Below are 27,409 nucleotides of genomic sequence, written 5' to 3' on the forward strand. Positions count from 1 at the left end.
TAGATAGTTTGGCCAGGAGTGCGACTTATACTCAGGAGCGACTTATGTGTGAAATTATTAACACATTACCATAAAATATCAAATATTATTTAGCTCATTCACATAAGAGACTAGAGGTATATGTATATATAAATGTAATGCAATCGCTAAATCCGATTTCATCGGATTTAGCGATTAGGAGTGACAGATTGTTTGGTAAAGGTATAACATGTTCTATATGTTATAGTTATTTGAGTGACTCTTACCATAATATGTTACGTTAACATACCAGGCACTTTCTCAGTTGGTTATTTATGTGTCATATAACGTACACTTATTCAGCCTGTTGTTCACTATTCTTATTCATTTTAAATTGCCTTTCAAATGTGTATTGTTGGTGTTGGGTTTTATCAAACCCGAGTGGTGTTTTGTTATTGGACTTTTGTGCTCGTCACAGTTTGTCGATAACAAACACCATGTTCAAACATAAGGGTGTCCATATGTGGAACTTGGCACCAGGACACCCTAGGCCGCAGTTCCATGATCGACTTTGTAGTTGTGTCATCGGATTTGCGGCCTTATGTTTTGGACACTCGGGTGAAGAGAGGGGCGGAGCTTTCTACCGATCACCACCTGGTGGTGAGTTGGCTGCGATGGTGGGGGAGGATGCCGGACAGACCTGGCAGGCCCAAGCGCATTGTGAGGGTCTGCTGGGAACGTCTGGCAGAGTCTCCTGTCAGAGAGAGTTTCAATTCACACCTCCGGGAGAACTTTGAACATGTCACGAGGGAGGTGCGGGACATTGAGTCCGAGTGGACCATGTTCCGAACCTCTATTGTCGAGGCGGCTGATTGGAGCTGTGGCCGCAAGGTTGTTGGTGCCTGTCGTGGCGGTAATCCCAGAACCCGTTGGTGGACACCAGCAGTGAGGGATGCCGTCAAGCTGAAGAAGGAGTCCTATCGGGTTCTTTTGGCTCATAGGACTCCGGAGGCAGTGGACGGGTACCGACGGGCCAAGCGGTGTGCAGCTTTAGCGGTCGCGGAGGCAAAAACTCGGACATGGGAAGAGTTCGGGGAAGCCATGGAAAACGACTTCCGGAGGGCTTCGAAGCGATTCTGGACCACCATACGGCGCCTCAGGAAGGGGAAGCAGTGCACTATCAACACCGTGTATGGTGCGGATGGTGTTCTGCTGACCTCGACTGCGGATGTTGTGGATCGGTGGAGGGAATACTTCGAAGACCTCCTCAATCCCACCAACACGTCTTTCTTTGAGGAAGCGGTGCCTGGGGAATCTGTAGTGGACTCTCCTATTTCTGGGGCTGAGGTCGCTGAGGTAGTTAAAAAGCTCCTCGGCGGCAAGGCCCCGGGGGTGGATGAGATCCGCCCGGAGTTCCTTAAGGCTCTGGATGCTGTGGGGCTGTCTTGGTTGACAAGACTCTGCAGCATCGCGTGGACATCGGGGGCGGTACCTCTGGATTGGCAGACCGGGGTGGTGGTCCCTCTCTTTAAGAAGGGGGACCGGAGGGTGTGTTCCAACTATCGTGGGATCACACTCCTCAGCCTTCCCGGTAAGGTTTATTCAGGTGTACTGGAGAGGAGGCTTCGCCGGATAGTCGAACCTCGGATTCAGGAGGAACAGTGTGGTTTTCGTCCTGGTCGTGGAACTGTGGACCAGCTCTATACTCTCGGCAGGGTTCTTGAGGGTGCATGGGAGTTTGCCCAACCAGTCTACATGTGCTTTGTGGACTTGGAGAAGGCATTCGACCGTGTCCCTCGGGAAGTCCTGTGGGGAGTGCTCAGAGAGTATGGGGTATCGGAATGTCTTATTGTGGCAGTCCGCTCCCTGTATGATCAGTGTCAGAGCTTGGTCCGCATTGCTGGCAGTAAGTCGGACACGTTTCCAGTGAAGGTTGGACTCCGCCAAGGCTGTCCTTTGTCACCGATTCTGTTCATAACTTTTATGGACAGAATTTCTAGGCGCAGTCAAGGCGTTGAGGGGTTCCGGTTTGGTGGCCACGGGATTAGGTCTCTGCTTTTTGCAGATGATGTAGTCCTGATGGCTTCATCTGGCCGGGATCTTCAGCTCTCGCTGGATCGGTTCGCAGCCGAGTGTGAAGCGACCGGAATGAGAATCAGCACCTCCAAGTCCGAGTCCATGGTTCTCGCCCGGAAAAGGGTGGAGTGCCATCTCCGGGTTGGGGAGGAGACCCTGCCCCAAGTGGAGGAGTTCAAGTACCTAGGAGTCTTGTTCACAAGTGGGGGAAGAGTGGATCGTGAGATCGACAGGCGGATCGGTGCGGCGTCTTCAGTAATGCGGACGTTGTATCGATCCGTTGTGGTGAAGAAGGAGCTGAGCCGGAAGGCAAAGCTCTCAATTTACCGGTCGATCTACGTTCCCATCCTCACCTATGGTCATGAGCTTTGGGTCATGACCGAAAGGATAAGATCACGGGTACAAGCGGCCGAAATGAGTTTCCTCCGCCGGGTGGCGGGGCTCTCCCTTAGAGATAGGGTGAGAAGCTCTGCCATCCGGGAGGAGCTCAACGTAAAGCCGCTGCTCCTCCACATCGAGAGGAGCCAGATGAGGTGGTTCGGGCATCTGGTCAGGATGCCACCCGAACGCCTCCCTAGGGATGTGTTTAGGGGACGTCCAGCTGGTAGGAGGCCACGGGGAAGACCCAGGACACGTTGGAAAGACTATGTCTCCCGGCTGGCCTGGGAACGCCTCGGGATCCCCCGGGAAGAGCTAGACGAAGTGGCTGGAGATAGGGAAGTCTGGGCTTCCCTGCTTAGGCTGCTGCCCCCGCGACCCGACCTCGGATAAGCGGAAGATGATGGATGGATGGATGGATGGGTTTTATCAAAAAAATTTCCCCCAAAAATGCTCCAGTGCGACTTATGTATGTTTTTTTTCTTCTTTATTATGCATTTTTGGCAGGTGCGACTTATACTCCGAAAAATACGGTATAAAAGGTTCTATAGTGATAGCTTATGTATCCTGGGGACAGGCGCTCGCTATCGTGCCCCACCTCCGGGCCTGGCTCCAGAGGGGAGCACCGGCGACCCGCATCCGGGCAAGGGAAATCTACACTGCAAAAACTGAAATCAAAGTAAGATGAAATATCTCAAATAAGGGTGATATTTTCTTATTTTCTGTCTGATAAGATAATTCTTCACATCAAGCCGATTTGACGTTAGAGTGTTTTACTTGTTTTAAGGGTTTTGGTTTTAAATGATCTCAGTAAGATATTACAGCTTGTTGCTGAGATGTTATGACCTATAGTGAGTAAAACATGCTTGAAACTAGAATATCAACTGATGCAAAGCTGTGTCATCAACACTCACAAGTATAAAACTACTTTTTTAAAGTAATAATTTCTTATTTCAAGAATGAAAAAAAACATCATGATGCCGAGCGCATATCATCATGTCAAGATAATGGCACTAGCATTTGCTTAATTAAAGAATATTTTTCAACATATTGAGCAAAAAGGTTGAATTTTTTTGTACCAAGAAACATGCACTTGTTATTAGTAAGAATTGATTTATTTTAAAGTATTTTTGGTTTCATTGATGTTTAGTTAATTTTACTAGTTTTGGAAAGCCTTGACAAGCTGAATTTTCCTGTTTTATCGGCAGATAATTTTGCTTAGTTCTAATAAAATACCCCTAATTTTTTTTTTTTCTTATTTTTGAACACTGAGTTTTTGCAGTGTACGTCCTCTATTGTTACTTTCCATAAAGGTCTTTGAGCAGCTCCTTGTCTGATCCCTCACCGAGGATTTGTCTAGGTGTCATTGGAGACCCTAACAGTGGGCATAGAATCCCCCGGACAACATAGCTCCCAGGATCATTGGGACATGCAAAGTCCTCTGTCACTATAAGGGAGTTCAAGTACTTTGGAGTCTTGCTCATGAGTGAGGGAAGAGTGGATGATGAGATCGACAGTAATGTGCGGACACTGTATCGATCCGTTGTGGTGAAGAAAGAGCTGAGCCGGAAGGCAAAACTCTCAATTTACCCGTTGATCTACGTTCCCATCCTCACCTATGGTCATGAGCTTAGGGTTATGACCGAAAAGACAAGATAATGGGTACAAGTGGCCGAAATTAGTTTCCTCCGCCGGGTGGCGGGGCTCTCCCTTAGAGATAGGGTGAGAAGCTCTGCCATCCAGGGGGAGCTCAAAGTAATGCCGCTGCTCCTCCACATCGAGAGGAGCCAGATGAGGTGGTTCGGGCATCTGGTCAGGATGCCACCTGAATGCCTCCCTAGGGAGGTGTTTAGGGCATGTCCAACCCAGGACACGTTGGGAAGACTATGTCTCCCGGCTGGCCTGAGAACGCCTCGGGATCCCCCGGAAGGAGATGGACTAAATGCCTGGGTAGAGGGAAGTCTGGGCTTCTCTGCTTAGGCTGCTTCCCCCGCGACCCGACCTCGGATAAGCGGAAGAAAATGGATGGGTGGCATGTTTAATTCGTACACTGAAGAAGAAGAATTCGAGGGATTCGTCGATGAGGAATAACTTAATAAAGTGAGCTTTACATGTTTATTTTGTGTGTTGTGTTGTGTGACATTAACGTTTGAGCAACATTGAGTTATTGATATATTATTGCTTTGCACTTTTTCGAGTGTTACTATATTGTGATTGCACTAATGTTTGATTTACCGTAGCAGTATAAAACAGTTTTTTACGTGTTTATTGAATCGGGGAAAATAATAAAACAGCTGTTTATTCATTTTGGTAGTGAACGGAGTTGTCAGAACGCTGGTTTGTAATCTATAAATATAGTTTGACTGACCTGTCTGACAGTTTTGTTGACATTCTCTTTAGCGCAGCTCCATCTAATGGATGCATAACGTAACCCCAGCCTCTACTGTAGCATCTATTCTATGCGCCTTATATTGCGGTCTGCCTTATGTATGAACAACATATTGAAATAGGCCATTCATTGAAGGTGCGCTTTATAATCCAGTGCGCCTTAAAGTGCGGAAAATACGGTAATCGATTTAATTCATTGCATCTCTAAAGGGTTAGTGGGCAGTGTGTAAGCAAGCAGTGCTTTCTGAACTACGCTACACGGCAGAGAGCAATATAATGCTGTGTTCTTACAGAAGTGAGTTTGCAGGCACATATACAGTAAAAAGTTCAAAAGGAGCACAGATAAGGAAGTATTGAGGTTATTCACATTTTTGAGCGCAGACTATTTGCACAAGTTTTTAGCTGCTCATAAGCAAAGCTTTTAAGAATGTTGATGAAAAGCGACTTGAATAAAAGTGTATACGAGTGTGTGTACGTACCCAAACAAGGTCGACCCAGTCCCTGAGATCTGTAGCCACGTGGACAGGTGCAGTGGTAACTACCTCTGGTGTTTTCACAGATCTGGTTGTATCTGCACTGATGGGTGCCGTCTCTGCACTCGTCCATGTCTATGACAGAGTGTGCTGTGAGTCACACTGTCGTAATGCAACACAAACTACTGACTGCTACACAGAGAACACTTGATACCGACCCACACACGTCCCGTTGGCACCCTTGGTCATGCCAGCGGAGCACAGGTCGATACAGCTGTAACCGCCACGGGTGTTTTTACACTGCTGGTCGGAACGACAAACCCTCTGTCTGCATTCATTTATGTCTGCGGAGAAAAATACATCAATTCTGGAAAAAAAACTGAAACGTGTGATTCATCAGAATCATTATTCTGAACTACTATATAAAACTTTTTCACTTCCATATGATACCGATATTGGACGCTTGAGTACTGACCGATATTAATCTGATACAATATTAGCAAGAATCCTACATTCATTATTATTTTGTAAATTGGAATGTTAGACAATATTTAAATCAAGTGAAATTAATCAACAATAGAATAAATTGTAGGTATAAAATACTAAACAATTTACTATTAACTGTCTAAAATGGATTCATGCTGTCTTTAAGTTAAAGTGAATTGGTAAGTTAATTACATAACTAGAGATCAGTACCGAATTCGGTAATTTTATAGGGACTGATCAAATTCCGGGTTGGGTATCGATTCACGTAAAATCAAACCGACATATTTTGATAACTTTGTTGCATGTGACGTCACATCCGGTTCAAGCACTTGGTGGCCGAAAAAGCACCAAACAGCAGTCAAAGTGGACTCAATCGGTAAATGATAAATAAATGGGTTGTACTTGTATAGCGCTTTTCTACCTTCAAGGTACTCAAAGCGCTTTGACATTACTTCCACATTTACCCATTCACATACACATTCACACACTGATGGAGGGAGCTGCCATGCAAGGCGCCAACCAGCACCCATCAGGAGCAAGGGTGAAGTGTCTTGCTCAGGACACAACGGACGTGACGAGGTTGGTACTAGGTGGGAATTGAACCAGGGACCCTCGGGTTGCGCACGGCCACTCTTCCACTGCGCCACGCCGTCCCTTAATGTTACAATTTCCCATGTCAACAAAGCAAGTATACCTATATTAGGAAACACTTACATGTACACTAAAGCTCCACTTATCAAAATGCGCAAGCTCGATTCTAATGTATACTGGATTTGCTATGCAAGTGATTAGCGATTTTACGTTGCTTTTTCGCACCTCCATATTTGTTAAGGAAATCTACAGCTAAGAAGCACATTACCAACTTTACAATCAAACAGCAGGTGCGTAATAACTGCAATACTTACAGTATAAACACTTTTTATGGTTCAACAAAAGAGTTCAGTCAGCTTAATGGCAAAGACGATTCCCTGAGTAGGCAATGCACCGTAGCCCATAACCTACTGCCATCTTGTGTCTTGAAATTGCAACTGCATGCAAAGTGCACTCTATACAAAAAGCGTAAAAAGCTTTTAATCATTATCAGATCAGATCAAACAAATTAACATTATTGACACAAAAACACACGGAGGTACCGGAAATTGGTACTCTATGTACATATACATATGAAAATTACCTATCCCTACTCATGATGCAGTAAGTCAAATGATGCAGACACGTTTGTTACTGAATGCTTTCTAATCTACTTCTGCCCTAAGAGTGTTTGTATGTAAGTAATATGCTATACTATACTTATTTGATACTTGTTTATATTGCAGTCTAAAACTGTCATGTTTTGGACTGCAATATTGTTTAATTAAGGACTATTGACTATTGTGCTATTATGTGCTATTGTTTGCTTAGTTGTTGTGTAACTACTAGATTCTAGTAGCTTATGCACTACAATGTTTGCCTTTTGCAAAGGACTTCACTACAGTACAAGAAAAGAGCAACACTGTGGGCTTATAAAAAGTTTCGCACAAGTAAACCCGCTGCAGGACTGTCTAATTAATGGTTGCTCCTCAAATCTCACTGGGGGACCGGATGGTTGAAGATAAAAAGTGAACAAAAAATACAAATTACATACAAAAAAAAACGAGAAGGCAGGGGTTTCAGGCCTGTGATTGACAGGTGATTAGTCCAGGTATCCTGTCATCCTATTTAAGAAGGCTATGACTGATGACTATGATGATCATCTAAGACTACCGTGCAGTAGCATTCCTGAAAAACTTTTCTTTTATTATGCTTGGGTGCAGGCTAAGTAGGCTTTTTAGGAGGTTACTCACCAACACAGCGTCGGTTCCTGAGTTGAAAGCCAGGCTCACAGGTGCAGCGATAACTTCCAATAGTGTTGAGGCAGTGTTGGTTGCAAGGATTGGACTCCCTGCACTCGTTTATATCTTAGCAACAAACGATGAGAGTTCTGGAAACTTAGGATGCCACTACCATTCCACTCTTGAAACAATTCCTTATTAAATGTTTTTATACCTGTGCAACTCAGGCCATCGGCTGTTCTCCTGAAACCGCGGCCACAGCGCATCACGCAGCGGTACGATCCGATAGTGTTCTCGCAGTCCTGTCCGTCATGACACACGTTCGACCCCAGTGAACACTCATCAATATCTGGTGTGGAGGAAATGCTCGGGTGACTCATGCTGTCCAGAAAGCGCCCTAACTTACTGTAAATGTGTGAATGCGGTATACCTTGACACGTCCTGCCGTCAGCTGATATGGTGAGACCACGGGGACAAGAGCAGTAGTAGGTGCCCATGGCGTTGTGGCACGCATGAGAACAAGGGTTACCAACCTCACACTCATTCTCATCTGTGGTGCATAAACAATAAAAGCAAGAAAACTTTGCATGGTACTTAATGTCTTTCGTGACAATGGAATCCTAGATAAATAATTCCACACGCACCTGCACAGTACGGCCCTGCAGGGACCAAAGTAAACCCATTAGGACACTGGTTGCTGCGATCGCCTGAAATGATGAATGTGCAATTATTACCTTTGATGGGCAGAAATGAGATGTCAATGAAACAGATCAAGCTGAGAAACCAGTGTGATACTAGGTCACCGTATTTTACAGTCGATAGGGCGCACTGGATTATAAAGCGCACTGCGGATAAATGGTCTATTTTCGATCTTTTTTCATATAAAAGGCGCACCTTTTGCATTAAAAGAGTCTTTTTTTTTCTGAATTGAAAACACTTCCTTGTAAAGGTGGTTCTTTGGTCAAAATGTTGCATAGATTATGTGTTACAATATTTGTATCCAAGTTATCACAAAACTTTGTGTTGCCATAAGTTCCCGGCTAGCAGACAAAAGCTGTCTTTGATCCTAACAAACAAAACGCTTGTAAAGCTCCACTGTGTAGAATGGGACGCGACATGAAGGTGTTCTGTTTCTTTGATGTATTGTAACCCGAAGAAAGATATTGTATTGACCCAAGAACTACAAAGCGAAAAGGAAGCAGGACCTGACTCCAGGCACCTTTACTTTAAACTAATTTACAAACTTTTCTTTGAACTGTTTGTAATCAAAGGTGATAGCTGTTTACGACACCCCTCCCTTAGAAACAGCTGTTGCCATGTAATCAGGGAAAGTCTAAATAAAAGAGGAGGCGTACAATCTTTCGTCAGAGTGTGGTGAGACTGTATAAAGAGTACAGTCCAGACGTCTCTCCTCAATTGAGCCAAATTTAATTCTATTTTTGTTTAATTCCTTGCTTCTTGTCTTGTTTAATAGATTTCATCAGTGTTTGAACCTGACATTATGTTTTACAGAACATCTTCAAGCCGCTTTCTGACAGTTGCTTCCAGATGTGCCGTTTTGTGGGCGGTCCTATTTACGTGAGTGTCTCGTGAAAAACTGTCCGACCGGAACTATAATAACTAAAGGTTTTTGGGAGAATAATGTAAACTCACTACACCAGTATGTTTTAGCGCTTTCATGGTGAGTTTACTGACTTATATAAGTAAGAACTTTGCACTACTTTATATTGGAAATGGCAACAGCGGAGGATGAATGCTCCATAACAAGAAGATAGAGAAAAAGAAGAAGCTTATCGACTATGTCGTCGTTACAGACTACAAAGGAGGACACGCGCAATTTTTCAGAATTTATGAAGCTCTCAAATAAACATGAGCAGGTACCAGAAGGTAGGAAAAGTTGCTTTTGCATAATATTGCAAAACAAAACGCCAGCTGATATGTCTTACCTTATACACACAGCATAATACTTGTATGTTTAATGAGCCGAAAATCCACCAAGCGTAGCGGCTTCATAGCTTACCAAAAGTTACACTAAAACATTTTCATAGATTTTTGAGCACCGTGTGTAATGTTCTATATTTTCAATGGAACATAAAACATGTTGGTGGTGTTTACTTGAGTGATATTGCTATCATACCTCTTACCACTTATCTCTTATGTTTGACTGCCATCTACTGGTCACACTTATCATTGCACCATGTACTAAATAAAATTGCTTCGAGGTCGGTGAGCAAAACCAGAATTATTTCGTACATTAGACGCACCGGGTTATTAGACGCAATGTTGAGTTTTGAGAAAAGTGCGCCTAATAGTCTGGAGAATATGGTAAGTTAGTTCTCTTACCCTTGCTGATACTAGCTTGGATGTCGTACTCCAGCACTTCCTCCAAGGGGTGGTACAGAGCGTTGACGGCCGTCGCATGAAGCGTCTCGACCAGATAGGGCATTTTACCCTTGGACACGTCGTAGGAGATGGTGTGATTCCAGGAGTAAGGAACGCTCTCCCTGTCGATGCTGAACATTCGAGTAGACAAAGCGTAGATTTGGCCCGGACCTGTTTGGATGTAGTCCTCCGTGTAGTCCTGACAGGAGAGGTGTTTATGTCATTTGCGACAAGTCGCTCATTGTTATATACCCAAGGACAGTTTCTTCAATGATGTACCTTGATGCTGATGTCCACATGTGAAGGCAGCTGCAAGATATGGCCATTCACCGCGATGTCCAGCAACAATGCGCCGTCTGAGTCAAGGCCACGGGCAATGTGGGTCATCCTCAGAATCTCACCTAGTATCACAGTAAGCCCTGCCGTCACTCATAGTATTGACATTGCAGCCCTCCAACAGAACCTTTTCATGAAATACAATATCAAAATAGGGCCTGATCCACTGAAAGTGTGCATGTTTTAAAATTACATTGACTGAGCTCATGTGCAGAGGATTGCGTCTCTTAAATGAGCAGAACAGGGAGCGCAATTTATTTAGCGTGTCTGTCTTCATATACTAAATATGCAGAATATATGTTGATTACCAGAACGCCCACAATACTGGAAGGAGATGCAAATATAATAATTTAGCACTCGATATGGGATTTTTTAAGACTGAGACTGTTCTGTGGCCAATGTTCCGCGTCTATATTAAGCGCTTCTGTGCAAACTGGCAAAGTTATGCACAAATGGCTGTGAGAAAGAAATTGATCGCGCTGCATAGACAGATATTCTGTCTGTGTGCGTGTCAACATATTTGTACTGACAGAAATAAAAATATTACACATGTCATCTATTCAGTAATGACATTTTATTATTTTATAGCTACTGGATAACTTAAAGGCCTACTGAGACCCACTGCTACCCACCACGCAGTCTGATAGTTTATATATCAATGATGAAATATTAACATTACAACACATGCCAATACAGCCTTTTAAGTTTACTAAATTACAATTTTAAATTTCCCGAGAGTTTGGTCTTCGAAACGTCGTGTAATGATGACGTGTACGCAAGACGTCACGGGTTTTTATGAAGTATGAGCGCTGTGCACACACAGCTAAATGTCGTCTGTTTTAATGGCATAATTACAGGTGCTGGTCATATTATTAGAATATCATGAAAAAGTTGATTTATTTAATTAATTCTATTTAGAAAGTCAAACTTGTAGAATGTATACATTCATTCCAAACAGACTGATATATTTCAAGTGTTTTTTGCCAAAAAGGAGATGATTATAGCTGACAACCAATGAAAACCCTAAATTCAACATCTCAGAAAATTAGAATATGGTGAAAAGGTCAGATATTGAAGACACCTGGTGCCACACTCTAATTAGCTAACTAACTCAAAACACCTGGAAAAGCCTTTAAATGGTCTCTCGTTTTGATTCTGTATGACACACAATCATGGGGAAGACTGCTGACTTGACAACTGTCCAAAAGATGACCATTGATACTTTAAAGAAGGAGGGCAAGACACAAAAGGTCATTGCCAAAGAGGTTGGATGTTCCCAGAGCTCTGTGTCCAAGCACATTAATAGAGAGGCGAAGGGAAGACAAAGATGTGGTAGAAAAAAGTGTACAAGCAAGAGGGATAACCGTGCCCTGGAGAGGATTGTCAAACAAAACCGATTCAAAAATGTGGGGGGGATCCACAAAGAGTGGACTGCAGCTGGAGTCAGTGCTTCAAGAACCACCACGAACTGACGTATGCAAGATATGGGCTTCAGCTGTCGCATTCATTGTGTAAAGCCACTCTTGAATAAGAGACAACGTCAAAAGTGTCTTGCCTGGGCTCAAGACAAAAGGACTGGACTGCTGCTGAGTGGTCCAAAGTTATGTTTTCAGATGAAAGTAAATTTTGTATCTCCTTTGGAAATCAAGGTCCCAGAGTCTGGAGGAAGTTGGCCCACATTTCTAAAAAATATTTTTTGGTACTAGTCGTAACTAATATTCTAATTTTCTGAGATACTGAATTTGGGATTTTCAGTAATTGTCAGTACTAATCATCAAAATTTGAAGAAATAAACATTTCAAATATATCACTATGTGTGTAATGAATTGATATAATATGTAAGTTTCACGTTCTGAATATAATTACTGAAATAAATAAACTTTTTCATAAAATAAACATTTCAAATATATCACTATGTGTGTAATGAATTGATATAATATGTAAGTTTCACGTTCTGAATATAATTACTGAAATAAATTAACTTTTTCATGATATTCTAATAATATGAACAGTACCTGTATACAGTTGTTTGGACATCTGTGTTGCTGAATCTTTTGCCATTTGTTCAATTAATATTGGAGAAGTCACAGTAGAAAGATGGAGTTGGGAAGCTTTAGCCTTTAGCCACACTAACACACAGTGATTCCTTGTTTAAAATTCCTGGAGGTGAAACTTTCCTGTGGATCAGAGCACGGTCAAGAGAACATGGATCCCGACCACAGGTCAACCAGCAGGTTTCGGTGAGAAAATTGTGGTTGAAAAGTCAGTTCTTACCAGAAAAAAGCTGAGCTTGTGCCGTCCATAGCTGCCGTCGACTCCCCTGAGACATTGGCGTCAACACACCCGTGGAGACACACTTCCAACTATCTGGTACTATTAAACTGACTAAAACATTAGCAACACAATAGAAAGATAAGGGATTTCCCAGAATTAACCTAGAAAATGTGTCTAAAAACATCGGAATCCGCTCCAATGCAATCGCGTTTTTTTAATTTTTTTAACTTTTTTTTTTTTTAAACTTTTTTTCGTAGTCTGCCGGGATCAATATCCTCAAACAAGAATCTTTCATCCTCGCTCAAATTAATGGGGACATTTTCGTTTTCTCGGTCCGAATAGCTCTTTTTGTTGAAGGCTCCCATTAAAAACAATGTGAATATGTGAGGAGCCATCAAACATGTGACGTCATCGTCTGCAACTTCCGGTAGAGGCAGGGCATTTCTCTTAGCACAGAAAGTTGCAAACTTTATCTTGGATGTTCTCAACTAAATCCTTTAAGCAAAAATATGGCAATATCGCGAAATGATCAAGTATGACACATAGAATTGACCTGCTATCCCCGTTTAAATTAGAAAATCTCCTTTCAGTAGGCCTTTAAGAGGCTATAGGTTGATTGGCAACACTAAATTGGCCCTAGTGTGTGAATGTGAATGTTGTCTGTCTATCTGTGTTGGCTCTGCAATGAGGTGGCGACTTGTCCAGGGTGTACACCGCCTTCCGCCCAATTGTAGCTGAGATAGGCAACCACGCCCCCTGCGACCCCAAAGGGAATAAGCGGTAGTAAAATGGATGGATGGAGGCTAAAATAATTCAATTGAATCGTTTTTTTAATTGGTTCTTATTTTTTCATATAGTACATAATTACTTACTCCAATATGTGTTCTATATGAAAAAAACCTCTGGCAACATGCATTTTGTTGCCCCTGGATCATTCGAGACCATTACAACATCACGGCGCCTCCTAGAGGCCCACTTTCAGCACACTGGAAGTAGGTTATGTTGTGGTGGATTGTGCTTCATTGTAGACCAGAAAATGTAGCACATATTAGTGTGCTGCATGTCAACAACATGACAAAAAGCCACAAATTGGACCATATGATGTCATCTCCAAGATGACAGCCAGCCTACACGCATAAACCTTATCTAAATAGGGTGGTCTGCACCGTTTTGGCTTCACTTGTTTTTAATTGTACACAATCTTAGACCACACACAACACGCCCACTAATAGTACACCTAATTTTAGAGTTTGCACACGCTATTTAGCACTTGTTGTCTTTCATAGATCAGGCTCATTCAGCACAATACACACATAAACATATGTAGGTGAGTAATGGGAGGTCCACGGCGTGGCGCGGTTTGGAGAGTGACCGTGCCAGTAATCTGAGGGTTCCTGGTTTGATCCCCAGCTTCTACCAACCTAGTCATGTCAGTTGTGTCCTTGAGTAAGATACTTCACCCTTGCTCTTGATGGGTCGTGGTTAGCGCCTTGCATGGCAGCTCCCGCCATCAGTGTGTGAATGTGTGAATGTGGAAATAGTGTCAAATCGCTTTGAGTACCGTACCTTAGAGGTAGAAAAGCGCTAAACAAGTATAATCCATTTACCATTTACACGGCCTTGGTAGTACGTACCTGTGGCAAATTCCACCTGTGTTTCTCTCCTGAAGACGCCGCCTGTGAGCGTGTACCCGTTGACGGCCTCTCCTACTTCCTGTGCAGTGGTCCAGTAGATCGGATTCAGGATGGAGATGAGCTTCCTCATCGCGGGCCCTTGATGAAAGCCGGAGGACAGACACATTCCGATTGCTATGTCCTGTGTCATGACATGATTGTGTATGGAACTCACCTAACGATCGCGGGATGTTTGAAATAGACGCTTTGATGAATCTTCCGCCAGATATTGTGTCTGTGACGGTGGCGTTTAGTATGGCGATGCCAAACTCGATATCGTTGATGTTTCCCGCAATGCTACCTCGTGCCATTTGGGGCCCGCCTGATAAAGATAGAATATTCACGATTGTTGCAGCAAGACACATTGCATCTCCTTAATCGCCTTACCTGGACAGGCCTCAATGTTACACCTGGAAATCTGGGAGGTGTCTCCCGGGCACAGACGACCACCGTGGCTTGGCGGCGGGACATTACAAAGTCGCACGCGGGTTTTCTCTCCACCTCCACACGAAGCAGAGCATTCTCCCCACGGCTGCCACGATCCCCAGTTACCATCAACTGGAATGAGACGGAAATGTGTTTGTTTGTGCGTTTCGAAGGCGTTTCAGCTGACTTGAACCCTGACAGTTACAGTACAAACACGCACCGGGGCATGTGGCCGTGTTGCATCTCTGTATCTGTGCATCCGAGCCTGCACACGCTCGGCCGCCATTGGCCGGTCTCGGATTGTCACATGTCCTGTAGCGTCTCATCTGCCCTCCGTTGCATGTCTTGCTGCAGCTGCCCCAGCTGCTCCATGGACCCCAGTTTCCGCTGACTGATGGAATAAGCCATATTCAAACCACAGGAATAAAGTAGAATACAGTGGAATCCATTTAAATGGACAGGTGCAGGCAATGCACTGCAAAAAGTCAGTGCTCAAACACAAAAAAAAAATACAAAAATTAGGGGTATTTTACTTGAACTAAGGAAAATTATCTGCCAATAGAACAAGAAAATTCCGCTTTTCAAGACTTTCCAATACAAGTAAAATTAGCTGACCTCAATAAACTTCAAAATACGTTAAAATAAGTATATTCTCACTAATAACAAGTGCACTTTCTTTGGTAGAAAAAAAATGAGACTCTTTGGCTCAATATGTTGAAAAACATTCTTAAATCAAGTAAATGCAAGTGCCATTATCTTGACATGATGATATTTTTCCATCGATAACATGACAACATCGCGCCAAGTACGTGCTCTTTCATTCAATTAGTGTGCATATAACAGCCATGTGTTTTTTTTTTGTAATTTTGAAGAATTTATCTGAATGTGCATGAACTATTTCAGTTCAAAATTGTTTTAAATGTCACATGTTAAATGTTTTAATATTAACTGTCAATTAGCTGTACTGTGCCAACTGTACTACTATATGAGTACGTATTTTCTATTGTTTCAACGAAAATAAAACAGCAAAGTTCATTTGGCTGACATGTGTTTTAATTATGAGACACATTTGTGTCAAAACCATGATTTAGTTTCATGCTTGAAGTAAGAAATCATTACTTTAAAAAAGTAGTTTTGTACTTGTGAGTGTTAATGACACAGCTTTGGAACAGTTGATATTCTAGTTTCAAGCATGTTTTACTCAAAATAGGTCATAAAATCTCAGCAACAAGCTGTATTATCTTACTGAGATCATTTAGGACCAAAACCCTTAAAACAAGTAAAACACTCAAACATAGTGTAAAATCTGCTTAGTGAGAATAATTATCTTATCAGACAGAAAAAAAGCAAATATCACCCTTATTTGAGATATTTAATCCTACTTAAATTTCAGTTGTTGCAGTCTGTAACCCACCCTTTTCTTGCTCTCACCATGTTGGCTATGTGCGTCACATAAAACAGAAAACTAACAATTTAAATTTACGTTATAAAAGTGTAATGGAGGCCATTGTTTTTGTGCTGGTGTACGTTGATAAACCTCACTCCCTGACAATTTTCAAGTTTGAGCCCCACACCAAATTGACAGCCTGGACTTTTTAACCCTACGGCTAGCGCTCTCCCACTCTCATTCGGAGGACCCTGGTTTGAGCCCAGGGCAGAACGGAAGCCAGGGCTAGACCGAGGAGGTTTCACTAGTTAAGGTAAATGGGTTATACTTGTATAGCGCTTTTCTACCTTCAAGGTTCTCAAAGAGCTTTGACACTATTTCCACATTCACACACACAATCACACACTGGACACAACGGATGTGACGAGGTTGGCAGAAGCAACTCTTAAGTTGCTGGCCACTTTCCCAACTGCGCCATACTGTCTCCAGGTGGTGTTCTTAGATTATTTTGGTGTGAACATTTTTTATTTAAAGCCTACTGCAAAGTTGACGCACCTCAGTTTAGCTGTGTTACATCGATATAAGCAGCTGTTGATATAACCGAAAATAGCCGTGGCTTGCACATTTACTTGTGACTTTCAGAGAGACATAAAGATAAAGGACAGATTCATAAACCAATAGAAGTTTGTTGTCATTGTTTTTCCTCCATTTTATTTTGCTTCTTTAGTTTTCATATGATATTTTGTATCGATCACTTTATAACCGATACTTGTACCAAATCTGTAATGAAAAACCGGTGCCTGTGGTTTAAATGTTGCCTGAAAATGTTCACATTTTGTAATTTTTTATTTTTAAAGAATTTTGAGACAGTCATGTTGAACAAACTAGTAATTGAAACACTTAATTAAATGACAACTAAACACTGGAGTAGGTTAAAAATATGTCATAAAATCCCATAACAAATTTTAAAGGCCTACTGAAACCCACTACTACGCAGTCTGATAGTTTGTATATCAATGATGAAATATTAACGTTGCAACACATGCCAATACGGCCGGTTTAGTTTACTAAATTGCAATTTTAAATTTCCCGCGGATTTTCTTGTTGAAAACGTCGCGGAATGATGACGCGTGCGTGGACTGTCAGGAAATATTAGCGCAGCACCATTTTCAGCTAAAAGTCGTCTCTTTTCATTGCGCAATTAAACAGTATTCTGGACATCTGTGTTGCTGAATCTTTTGCAATTTGTTCAATTAATAATGGAGAAGTCAAAGTAGAAAGATGGAGTTGGGAAGCTTTAGCCTTTAGCCACACAAACACACGGTGATTCCTTGTTTAAAATTCCCGAAGGTGAAGCTTCACTATGGATCAGAGCAGTAAAGCGAACATGGTTCCCGACCACTTGTCAACCGGCAGGTTTCAGTGAGAAAATTGTGTTAAAAAGTCGCCTCTTACCGGATATCTGTGGAGTTTGCGTCGTCCTTGTATCTGCCGTGACTTCCCTCAGACTGGCCTCAAGACACTCGTGGACACACCCCTCTGACTATCAGGTACTCTTTAATCTCATTGAAACACTAGCAACACAATAGAAAGATAAGGGAATTCCCAGAATTATCCTAGTAAATGTGTCTAAAACATCTGAATCCGTCCCAATGCAATCGCCTTTTTTTTCTTCTTCTAGTTCTTCGCTATCAATATCATCATCCACGAATCTTTCATCCTCGCTCAAATTAATGGGGAAATTGTTGTTTTCTCGGTCCGAAGAGCTCTTGCTGCTGGAGGCTCCCATTATAAACAATGTGAGGACGTGAGGAGCCCTCACCCTTGTGACATCATCGTCTGCGGCTTCCAGTAAAGGCAAGGCTTTTTTATCAGCACCAAAAGTTGTGAACTTTATTTTCGATGTTCTCTACTAAATCCTTTCAGCAAAAATATGGCAATATCGTGAAATGATCAAGTACGACACATAGAATGGACCTGCAATCCCCGTTTAAAAAAGAAAATCTCATTTCAGTAGGCCTTAAATATTCATTGCAGCAACGTGCAAAAAAGAAATGTTGTAATATCGATGTTCATATTTCTGGGGGTTTGTGAATGCAACCTAACTTGTTGTGACTGTCACTGGTGCATAATGAGGAAGATCTGTGTTGTTGTGGTTACTGGCCAGCCAAACACTGTGGTGCGAGCTGTGTTACGAGAGCTGCTGTTCAGGGCAGTAATACGTTAAAAAGAACGTTGACGTGCGACTGTCGGGGTGCTTAATTACTTACATAACGTTAGTTGTATAAAATAACACCACAAGGCACTTGTTGCAGGTGGCTGAGACATAAATTTTTAAGCAACAAAATTAAGCACCCACCAACAGCTTCTTATTTCTAAATCCGGTTACTACTGCTTACGTTGTCACCGGTGCCATTATGGAACCAGTTTTCGGTGCCCATCCCTACTCACAAATGTGCAGCAGTAATTCCAGTTACAACAAAGCTTGTCTACATTTTGAGGCTACCAAGTTAAAGAAATTTTTTTTTATTGGGTCTAGTCTGTCCAGATTAATATTGCCATGCATTTATTTTGAAATGTGCTTTGCACTGAACAGAAAGTCACAGTGTGCACAGTTTAATGTTATGTAACTAGATTGTAGCTGCATTTCTGTTCATGAGAACATAGGTAAATAAAATACTTCTACTCTCTGGTTCACAGAGTACTTACACACGACAGTTGTGGGAAGAGTGATGAAAAAAACGGTAAAAGAAGAGAGGACCTTCACTGGTGTTTTAAAAGGTAAGTGGCAGTTTTTTCCTCTAGTTGCCCCTCCTACCCTTGTGTCATTTTTTTGACCCGCTTCATTTTACATGGCAATAATGATGAAGTAAAAAAAAGTACAACACGTGTCAACATAACTCGGTTGGTAGAGTGGCCGTGCCAGCCACTTGAGAGTTCCAGGTTCGATTCCCACTTCCGCCATCCTAGTTACTGCCGTTGTGTCCTTGGGAAAGACACTTTACCCACCTGCTCCCAGTGCCACCCACACTGGTTTAAATGTAACTTAGATATTGGGTGTCACTATGTAAAGTGCTTTGAGTCACTAGAGAAAAGCGCTATATAAATATAATTTACTTTACTTCACTAACATAGAAGGACTGATTTTGTGGCTGAAAATGACCTCTTTTGATGTCCCCGTGACCCCGAAATGGACAAGCGGTAGAAAATGGATGGATCTCAAATGTTATCTTGATCTGACAAGCAAACACTTTTTATGTAGCTGTTTATGTTCCACACAGATGTACATTTTGTATTTAAGTGACGGAACACGTAGGTTAGAATTGATTACAAGTGATATGTATGTCTGTGTACCAAAAATAATGCTCGGCCGTCCAGTTTATTGGGTCAAGACTATACAGAACTAATTGAAACACGTCAAACACACTGTAAGCTTCTTATTCACAGTTCCCACAGATGCACGCTGGACGCCAGTGGTTCGGGTTTGACAGTAGTTTTAATTTAATCAGTTTTGCTCAGGATCACGCTTTTCTGCTCGACTTTTCAGTCTCACCAACAGCAGCCGCCTTCTCCTCCGCTGGCCGTTTACTGTTAAAGACAACAGTTGATTAGATCAGCGCGTACCACCTGCGACATCTAATCAACTGCCAGCTGCGTCTCGCCATCCTGCCCATGCCACGCACCCGTCTGAGGGTGCGCTGTCTCCAGCCACCCAGACGGGGTCGCTGATCTTTCTACCTGCAGTGTGCTAATCACAACCTCCCTCCCAGCCTATGGACCACTCTGAAATTGTAGGGTTGTAAAGCGAGATACCACCGGGTGATCCGCGCGTTGGCATCTTTCATGCGGTGGAGCCACTGGAGGGGCTTGTGGTCCGAGCAGAGGTTGAATGGGCGTCCCAGCAGATAGTACCGGAGGGCACAGACAGCCTACCGGATGGCGAGGCACTCCCTCTCCACCGTGCTGTATCTGGTTTCCCTTTCCGAAAGTTTCCTGCTGATGTACAGGACCGGATGGTCGGTGCCCCCCCGCTGCTGGGATAAAACGGCTCCCAGTCCTCTGCCCGACGCATCTGCCTGCAAACAAAATGGGATGGAAAAATCAGGCATGTACAGTACCGGCTCCTCGCAAAGTGCTTTCCTTACCTTCTCGAATGCCTGCTGGCACTGCTCCGTCCACTGGACCAGATCTGGGGCACCTTTCCGGGTGAGGTCAGTTAGTGGGCTGGTCAGGTCTGCAAACCGGGGGACAAACCTTTGGTAGTAGCCCACCAGCCCCAAAAACTGCCTCACCTCCTTTTTCGTTTTCGGGGTCGGGCAGGCCGCAACTGCTGCGGTTTTATCTACCTGAGGCCGCACCTGGCCTTCCCCCAAGTGGTACCCCAGATACTGTATCTCCCTCCGGCCAACCGCGCACTTCGCCGGGTTGGCGGTGAGCCCTGCCCGCCTCAGGGACTCGAGTACCGCTCCCACTCTCTGCATATGCTCCGCCCAGCTGTTCCCCTGGATGATGACATCATCCAGATAGGCGGCAGCATATGCAGCGTGCATTTGCAGCACCCGGCCCATGAGTCTCTGAAATGTGGCGGGCGCACCGAACAAGCCCAACGGAAGGGTCACAAATTGGTATAACCCTTCCGGAGTGGAGAATGCCGTTTTTTCCTTGAACTCTGGAGACAAGGGAATCTGCCAGTAGCCCTTAGTCAAATCCAGTGTCGTAAAAAAAGGAGCAGTGCCCAACCGGTCCAGGAGCTCGTCGACCCGGGGAATTGGATAGGCGTCAAAACGTGACACATCATTCACCTTGCGGTAGGCTACACAGAACCGTACAGACCCATCTTTCTTCCCTACCAGAACTATGGGGCTACACCATGCACTGTGGGACTCTTCTATCACTCCCAATTCCAACATGGCTTTTAATTCTTCCCGAACTACTTTGCGTTTGTGTTCGGGCAGCCTATAGGGCCAGGACCTCACCGTCACGCCCGGGCTGGTCTCTATGTGATGCTGGGTGAGAGTCGTGCGGCCTGGCAGGGGAGAGAAAACATCAGCAAAATGTTGCTGCAATTTGGCCACGTCTGCTTTCTGTGACAGCGTAAGATGATTATCACAGCGGAGAGGGGAGGGCCGGGGGGAGAGGGGAACCTCCGGCCCCAGCTCCTCGCTCTCCGCTATCGCCGTCACCATGGAGACGGGCTCCGCTTCCCTCCAACCTTTTAGTAGGTTGAGGTGGTATATTTGTGTTGCCCTGCCCCGGTCAGGCCGCCTGACCTCATAATTTTTTTATTTTTTTTATTTTTATTTTTATTTAATCTTCAATTTTTTTTTCTCCCCCCCCCTTGTTTACCTGTATGTCATCTTTTTTGTAAGGGGCGCTGGAAGCCGGCAGACCCGTCAGCGATCCTGTTCTGTCTCCCTGTAATGTTTGTCTGATCTTGAATGGGATTGTGCTGAAAATTGTAATTTTCCTGAAGGAACTCTCCTGACGTAATAAATAAAGTACTATCTAATCTAATCTAATCTAATCTAATCCACCTCACCTACTCGTCGTGTGACCACGAAGGGTCCTTGCCACTTGGCGAGTAATTTGGAGCTGGATGTTGGGAGTAACACAAGTACTTTCTTTCCCGGTGAAAATTGTCTAAGTTGCGCTCCCCTGTTATACAGGCGCTGTTGAAAGTCTTGAGCTTGAAGCAAATTCTCACGTGACAAGTGCCCTAATGTGTGGAGTTTTGCTCTCAAGTCCATGACATACTGAATTTCATTTTTACTGGGGCTTGGACCTTCCTCACAGCTTTCTTTAACCAGGTCTAGTACCCTCCTCGGCTTCCTGCCGAACAATAACTCAAATGGAGAAAATCCTGTTGAGGCCTGGGGAACCTCCCGCACTGCAAATAACAGGGGATCCAACCATTTATGCCAATTTGGTTTGTCCTCGTGTACGGACTTCCGGATCATGGATTTCAAAGTTCTATTCATCCGCCCCACCAACCCATCTGTCTGTGGGTGGTAAACGCTAGTCCGAATAGACTTGATCCCCAATAAACCGTACAGCTCCTTTAACGTGCGTGACATAAAGGACGTGCCTTGGTCAGTTAGAATCTCTTTCGGGATTCCAACTCGGGAGATAATTTGAAATAGTGCCTGTGCTACACTCTTTGCAGAGATGGAGCGCAGTGGCACTGCTTCGGGATAGCGCGTTGCATAATCCACCAGGACTAGTGCAAAGCGATATCCCTGGGTGCTCGGGTGAAATGGCCCGACGAGGTCCATGCCAATTCGCTCAAACGGGACCTCTATGAGTGGTAATGGCCTCAAAGGTGCTCTAGGGGTGGCTGCGGGGTTGACTAGTTGAGATTCCGGGCATGCCGCGCACCACCAGCGCACGTCTGCCCGAATGCCTGGCCAATAGAACCGGGCCATTATCCGATTAAGTGTTTTATCATAGCCCATGTGTCCGGCCATTGGGTTAAAATGAGCCGCCTGGAAAATCATTTCCCGACGGCTTTTTGGCACCAACAATTGTCTGAGTGTCACGGCTCACTCTGTATAGTCTGTCCCTAATCAATACAAAATGAGGGAAGTCTCGCGTTATTCCCGGGCGAACCCGCTGCCCATCAATTGCAATCACTTGGTCCCAGGTCTTGCGCAAAGTGTCATCTCGAGACTGCTCGAGTGGAAAATCATCCGTGGGGCGCCATCGGGGCACCGGGGAAACCTTCTGGGAATTCCCCCCCCCCCGGCAGCGTCGGATAAACTCGCGTTGCCGATGAGAACAGCGCGGGTATCCCCTTTCCCTACCGTCCGTGAACGCACCCCTGCACATTGCTTCATTAACCCCTTAAATCCCGACCAATTTGTTCCCAAGATTAAGGGGTGCGCAAGGCGCGAATTTACAGCCACCTTAACATTATGTTTTTCACCCCTGAAAAAAATTTCCACCAGCACAACGGGATACGTGTGAATATCCTAATGCACACATTTAACCCGCACCCGTGTAACCTTACTCAATACCCCGGGTCGAACCAGGTTTTGGTGAATCATGGATTGTTCACAGCCCGAATCCACCATCGCCCGGTGTACACTCCCTTGTATCCTTACCGGTACGTAGTATGTCTCTCCCGGACCAGGGGAGGATGCCGGAGGGTCGTCCACCCGGATCACCTGCCCCACCTCCATCGCTGGACACTCCCGTTGCAAGTGACCCAGTCGTCCGCACCTCCAACACACCTGCCCCGGCATTCGAGCCGCTGTTTGCGGGGGAGACGCGGTGTCTGCAGCGGTCTGTCCCTGCGGCGGAGAAAACAAATTTATGTTTCGTGGCCTGTGCCACGGCTGGGCTCCCTAAGGTGGTGGCCGTATTCTGCGCGGCGCCGGTACTGGCCGCTCCGTTCCTCCTGCAACCTTCTCCCGCTGTACCGCCAGGTGGTCCTCCGCCAAGGCTACCGCCGCTGCTACCTCTTGTGGCCGGTGGTAGCGGACCCATGCCGATGTCCGCGGCGGGATTGCCTCCAGGAATTGCTCCAATATTATTTGTTCGATCACCTCTTCGGTGCTTCCGGGTTGTAGCCATCTGGTTGCCGCATCTCTTAATTGTTGCCCCTGGACGAAAGGCCGCTCATCTTGTCCTAGTTTCATGCTTCGAAACTTCCGTCTATGGTCTTCTTTGGTTCCTCCTGTCCGGTCCAACACCGCCCTCCTCATGTCCCTGTAGCTCACCCGGGATGCTGGTGGCAGGCTGAGCGCCGCTCGCTGCGCCTCTCCCGCCAGCAACGGCAGCAGCCGCACCGCCCACTCTTCTTCCGGCCATCCGCATGACTTGGCTGTGGCCTCGAACATGTCCAGGAAACTGTGTGGATCTTCTGTCTCCGCCATCCTGTGCATCCCCACTGCTGTCAAAGCCGGCCTCGCTGTTGTGTGTGTCCCCGCTCCTGTCCTCTCCGTCAGCGCCTGCAGAATCTGACTCTGCTGCGCAATTTGGCTTTGCATCGCCTCCATCTGCCGGTGATTAGCGGTAGACACTTCTGCCAGCAACTGTCCCAGCGCCTCTATGGGGCTTGGTGACGACATCGCAGCTTTTGTTTTTGTTACGCGCCAATTGTAAGTTTCTTACTCACAGTTCCCACAGATGCACGCTGGACACCAGTGGTTCGGGTTTGACAGTAGTTTTAATTTAATCAGTTTTGCTCAGGATCACGCTTTTCTGCTCGACTTTTCAGTCTCACCAACAGCAGCCGCCTTCCCCTCCGCTGGCCGTTTACTGTTAAAGACAACAGTTGATTAGATCAGCGCGTACCACCTGCGACATCTAATCAACTGCCAGCTGCGTCTCGCCGTCTTGCCCATGCCACGCACCCGTCTGAGGGTGCGCTGTCTCCAGCCACCCAGACGGGGTCGCTGATCTTTCTACCTGCAGTGTGCTAATCACAACCTCCCTCCACACACACCATCTGCAGCTTTTCCTTCTTTTATTGATGAGCATTTGTCGTTTAGACGTTTGTATTTTTTCTCGGATGCTAGCTGCTTGCGTGATGAGGACTGATGCTACGGTGGGGCTGATTTGCCAGGTAGGACATATTTTTAACAGTTAGTTTCTATGATTGGGTTGTCCGCTTTTTGTCCTTTGCACTAACTTACTTAGTTTGGATCGTCGGGGGGCAGGATTGTGTCAATGGCAGTTGCCCACATCAACTGTCAAATCAAAACTTATGTTTGTTTCTTGTGTACAAAAAGCAGGAACCGTAACGCGTAACACTATATTAACTCGTGATTGCTCAAATGCGTAGGCTCGCAAATTAGAGCTCGTAAGTTGAGCTAACACTGTACAATATACTTTGTTGTCACACCTAGGTCAATTTGTATTGTTTTGTGTTGGTTAATACAATAATATAAATAACACTTTGAACCATACTTGTCAAACTTAAGACCTTCGAATACGGGAGATGGGTGCTGGGGGGTTTGAGGTGGGGGGCGAGGGTCTGGTTTGAGGGGGGAGGGGTTTGGTGGTACCGGGGGTGTATATTGTAGAGTCCAGGAAGAGTTAGTGCTGCAAGGGCTCCCGGGTATTTGTTCTGTTGTGTTTATGTTGTGTTACGGTGCGGATGTTCTCCCGAAATGTGTTTGTAATTCTTGTTTAGTGTGGGTTCACAGTGTGCCGCACATTTGTAACAGTGTTAAAGTTGTTTATACGGCCACCCTCAGTGTGACCTGTATGGCTGTTGACCAAGTATGCCTTGCATTCACTTAAGTGTGTGTGAAAGCCGCATATAATATGTGACTGTGCCGGCATACTGTTGGTATGGAGGAAAAGCGGACGTGATGAGAGGTTGTAGAGGACGCTAAAGGCAGTACCTTTAAGGCACATCCCCAATATTCTTGTCCGGGTGGAAATCGGGAGAAATTCGGGATAATGGTTGCCCTGGGAGATTTTCGGGAGGAGCACTGAAATTCGGGAGTCTCTCGGGAAAATCGGGAGGGTTGGCAAGAATGCTTTGAACTCACCTGGGCAGGGGTCGCTATTACAGAAGTCAATGTGCACGTCGTTGCCTTCACACTGCCTGCCACTATGTTGCGGGGCGGGATTAGCACATTGTCGGGTTCTCTGTCGCGTTCCGCCCGCACAGGAAACACTGCAGGCTCCCCAGCTCACCCACGATGACCACTTCCCATCCACTAGCGAATATAGTTAGATGAGTCAATGACATACTTGGAAAAAAAAACTGAATTCACTACAACATGTTGCTAAGCTAACAAAAACTTTCTCACCAGGACACGGTCGCTCCTTGCACACCTGTGTTTGAGTGTCTGTGCCTTCACACGGTGACCCATCAAATGCTGGAGGGGGGTTGTTACACAACCGGATTCTGGTCTGCATACCTTTTCCACAGGTCTCACTGCAAGGGCTCCAAGGTAGCCAAGGCCCCCAGGTACCTGCCACTGTGTTGGTATAAAGCAGGGATGCTCAACAATTATTTTGTGGGGCACATTTCTAGACGGCTAAGGACCAGGGAGCCGGACATCTCGCTTCACTAAAAGTCTTCTTTGTATATAGTGTCAAAGCGCTTTGAGTACCTTGAAGGTAGAAAAGCGCTATACAAGTACAACCCATTTATTTATTTATTTATATTCTATAGTATCAATGTCCTCCATATTAGACATTCGGTTTGGTCAATTTCTGCAGTCACAGGATGCTCTGCTATTTTTAAAGACCTTTTGCAACAAAACCAGTCAAAGATCATCTCTATGACAGCTCTTTAGGGTTTTTAAGACTTTTCTGTGCAATGAGGTGGCGACTTGTCCAGGGTGTACGCCGCCTTCTGCCCGATTGTAGCTGAGATAGGCACCAGCGCCCTCCGCGACCCCAAAGGGAATAAGCGGTAGGAAATGGATGGATGGATGTGAAACAAGCTTTTTGAACTGAACTCGCAGGCCACCAGTTGAATAGCCCAAATAATGAAATAGACACGACCTAAAAAGGAACCTAGAGGAACACCACTAGTATAACTACAAATGTCTGCATCTGAAGTAAACAACCTGCAGCAACAACAGCCTAGTTACCTAAACTATATTACCCCACAAAAAAATTGTAAGGGGTGCTTTTAAGAAACGCCTTAGGTTTTGGAGCCCAGTGTTCTATGTTTGCTAGCAAAGATTTGCCAATATAATATTTGGGGATGGCGTGGTGCAGCAGGGAGAGTGGTCCTGCCAGCAACCTGAGGGTTCCTGGTTCAATCACCACCTTCTACCAACCTCGTCACGTCCGTAGTGTCCTTGAGCAAGACACTTCACCCCTGTTCCTGATGGGTCGTGGTTAGGGCCTTGCATTGCAGCTCCCGCCATCAGTGCTTGAATGTGTGTGTGAATGGGTGAATGTGAAAATAGTGTCAAAGCGCTTTGAGTACCTTGGAGGTAGAAAAAACGCTATACAAGTATAACCCATTTACCATTACCATTTAACATGTTTACAATGGTCAAAGTTCCTCTAAGCAACAGGATCACTTTAGTGTTTTTGAGAATTCGCTGCAAAAATGTTTGTCCCTCAATGTTTTGACCTGAACTGATTTGTTCCCCGGTCAGCCATTTGAAGAGCCCTGGTACAAAGAGTGAGTTCTTCACCATAGGTACACACTATAGCTTGTTGGCCCACAATCTATATATAAATATTTTACAAATTCTTAAAGGCTTTAAGGTTTTACTACTTATGTATAAAATACTAAACGGTCTAGTTCCAACCCATCTTGCTGATTGTATTGTACTATATGTCCCGGCAAGAAATCTGCGTTCTAAGAACTACCGGCAAGAAATCTGTGTTCTGAGAACTCCGGCTTAGTAGTGATTTCCAGAGCTCCAAAACAGTCTGCGG

General features: G+C 44.8%; 1 protein-coding gene across 1 annotated transcript in view; it reads right to left on the reverse strand.

Moving 5' to 3' along the window:
- The window catches only part of hmcn1 (hemicentin 1), a 245,247-nt gene that overhangs the window by 14,230 nt on the left and 203,608 nt on the right, over positions 1–27,409 (reverse strand). Inside the window, exons 90-103 of the mRNA XM_061883572.1 lie at positions 25,813–25,983; positions 25,549–25,719; positions 14,882–15,052; positions 14,623–14,793; positions 14,411–14,557; positions 14,197–14,334; positions 10,232–10,353; positions 9,914–10,151; positions 8,215–8,277; positions 8,001–8,120; positions 7,785–7,919; positions 7,583–7,696; positions 5,492–5,617; positions 5,280–5,408 (exon numbers count right to left, since the gene is read on the reverse strand). Coding sequence (XP_061739556.1) covers positions 5,280–5,408; positions 5,492–5,617; positions 7,583–7,696; positions 7,785–7,919; positions 8,001–8,120; positions 8,215–8,277; positions 9,914–10,151; positions 10,232–10,353; positions 14,197–14,334; positions 14,411–14,557; positions 14,623–14,793; positions 14,882–15,052; positions 25,549–25,719; positions 25,813–25,983 — 2,016 coding nt within the window. The remainder of the gene's footprint in view (positions 1–5,279; positions 5,409–5,491; positions 5,618–7,582; positions 7,697–7,784; positions 7,920–8,000; positions 8,121–8,214; positions 8,278–9,913; positions 10,152–10,231; positions 10,354–14,196; positions 14,335–14,410; positions 14,558–14,622; positions 14,794–14,881; positions 15,053–25,548; positions 25,720–25,812; positions 25,984–27,409) is intronic.

This window comes from Nerophis ophidion, linkage group LG22 (assembly GCF_033978795.1).
Source record: "Nerophis ophidion isolate RoL-2023_Sa linkage group LG22, RoL_Noph_v1.0, whole genome shotgun sequence".
Lineage (NCBI taxonomy): Eukaryota > Metazoa > Chordata > Actinopteri > Syngnathiformes > Syngnathidae > Nerophis > Nerophis ophidion.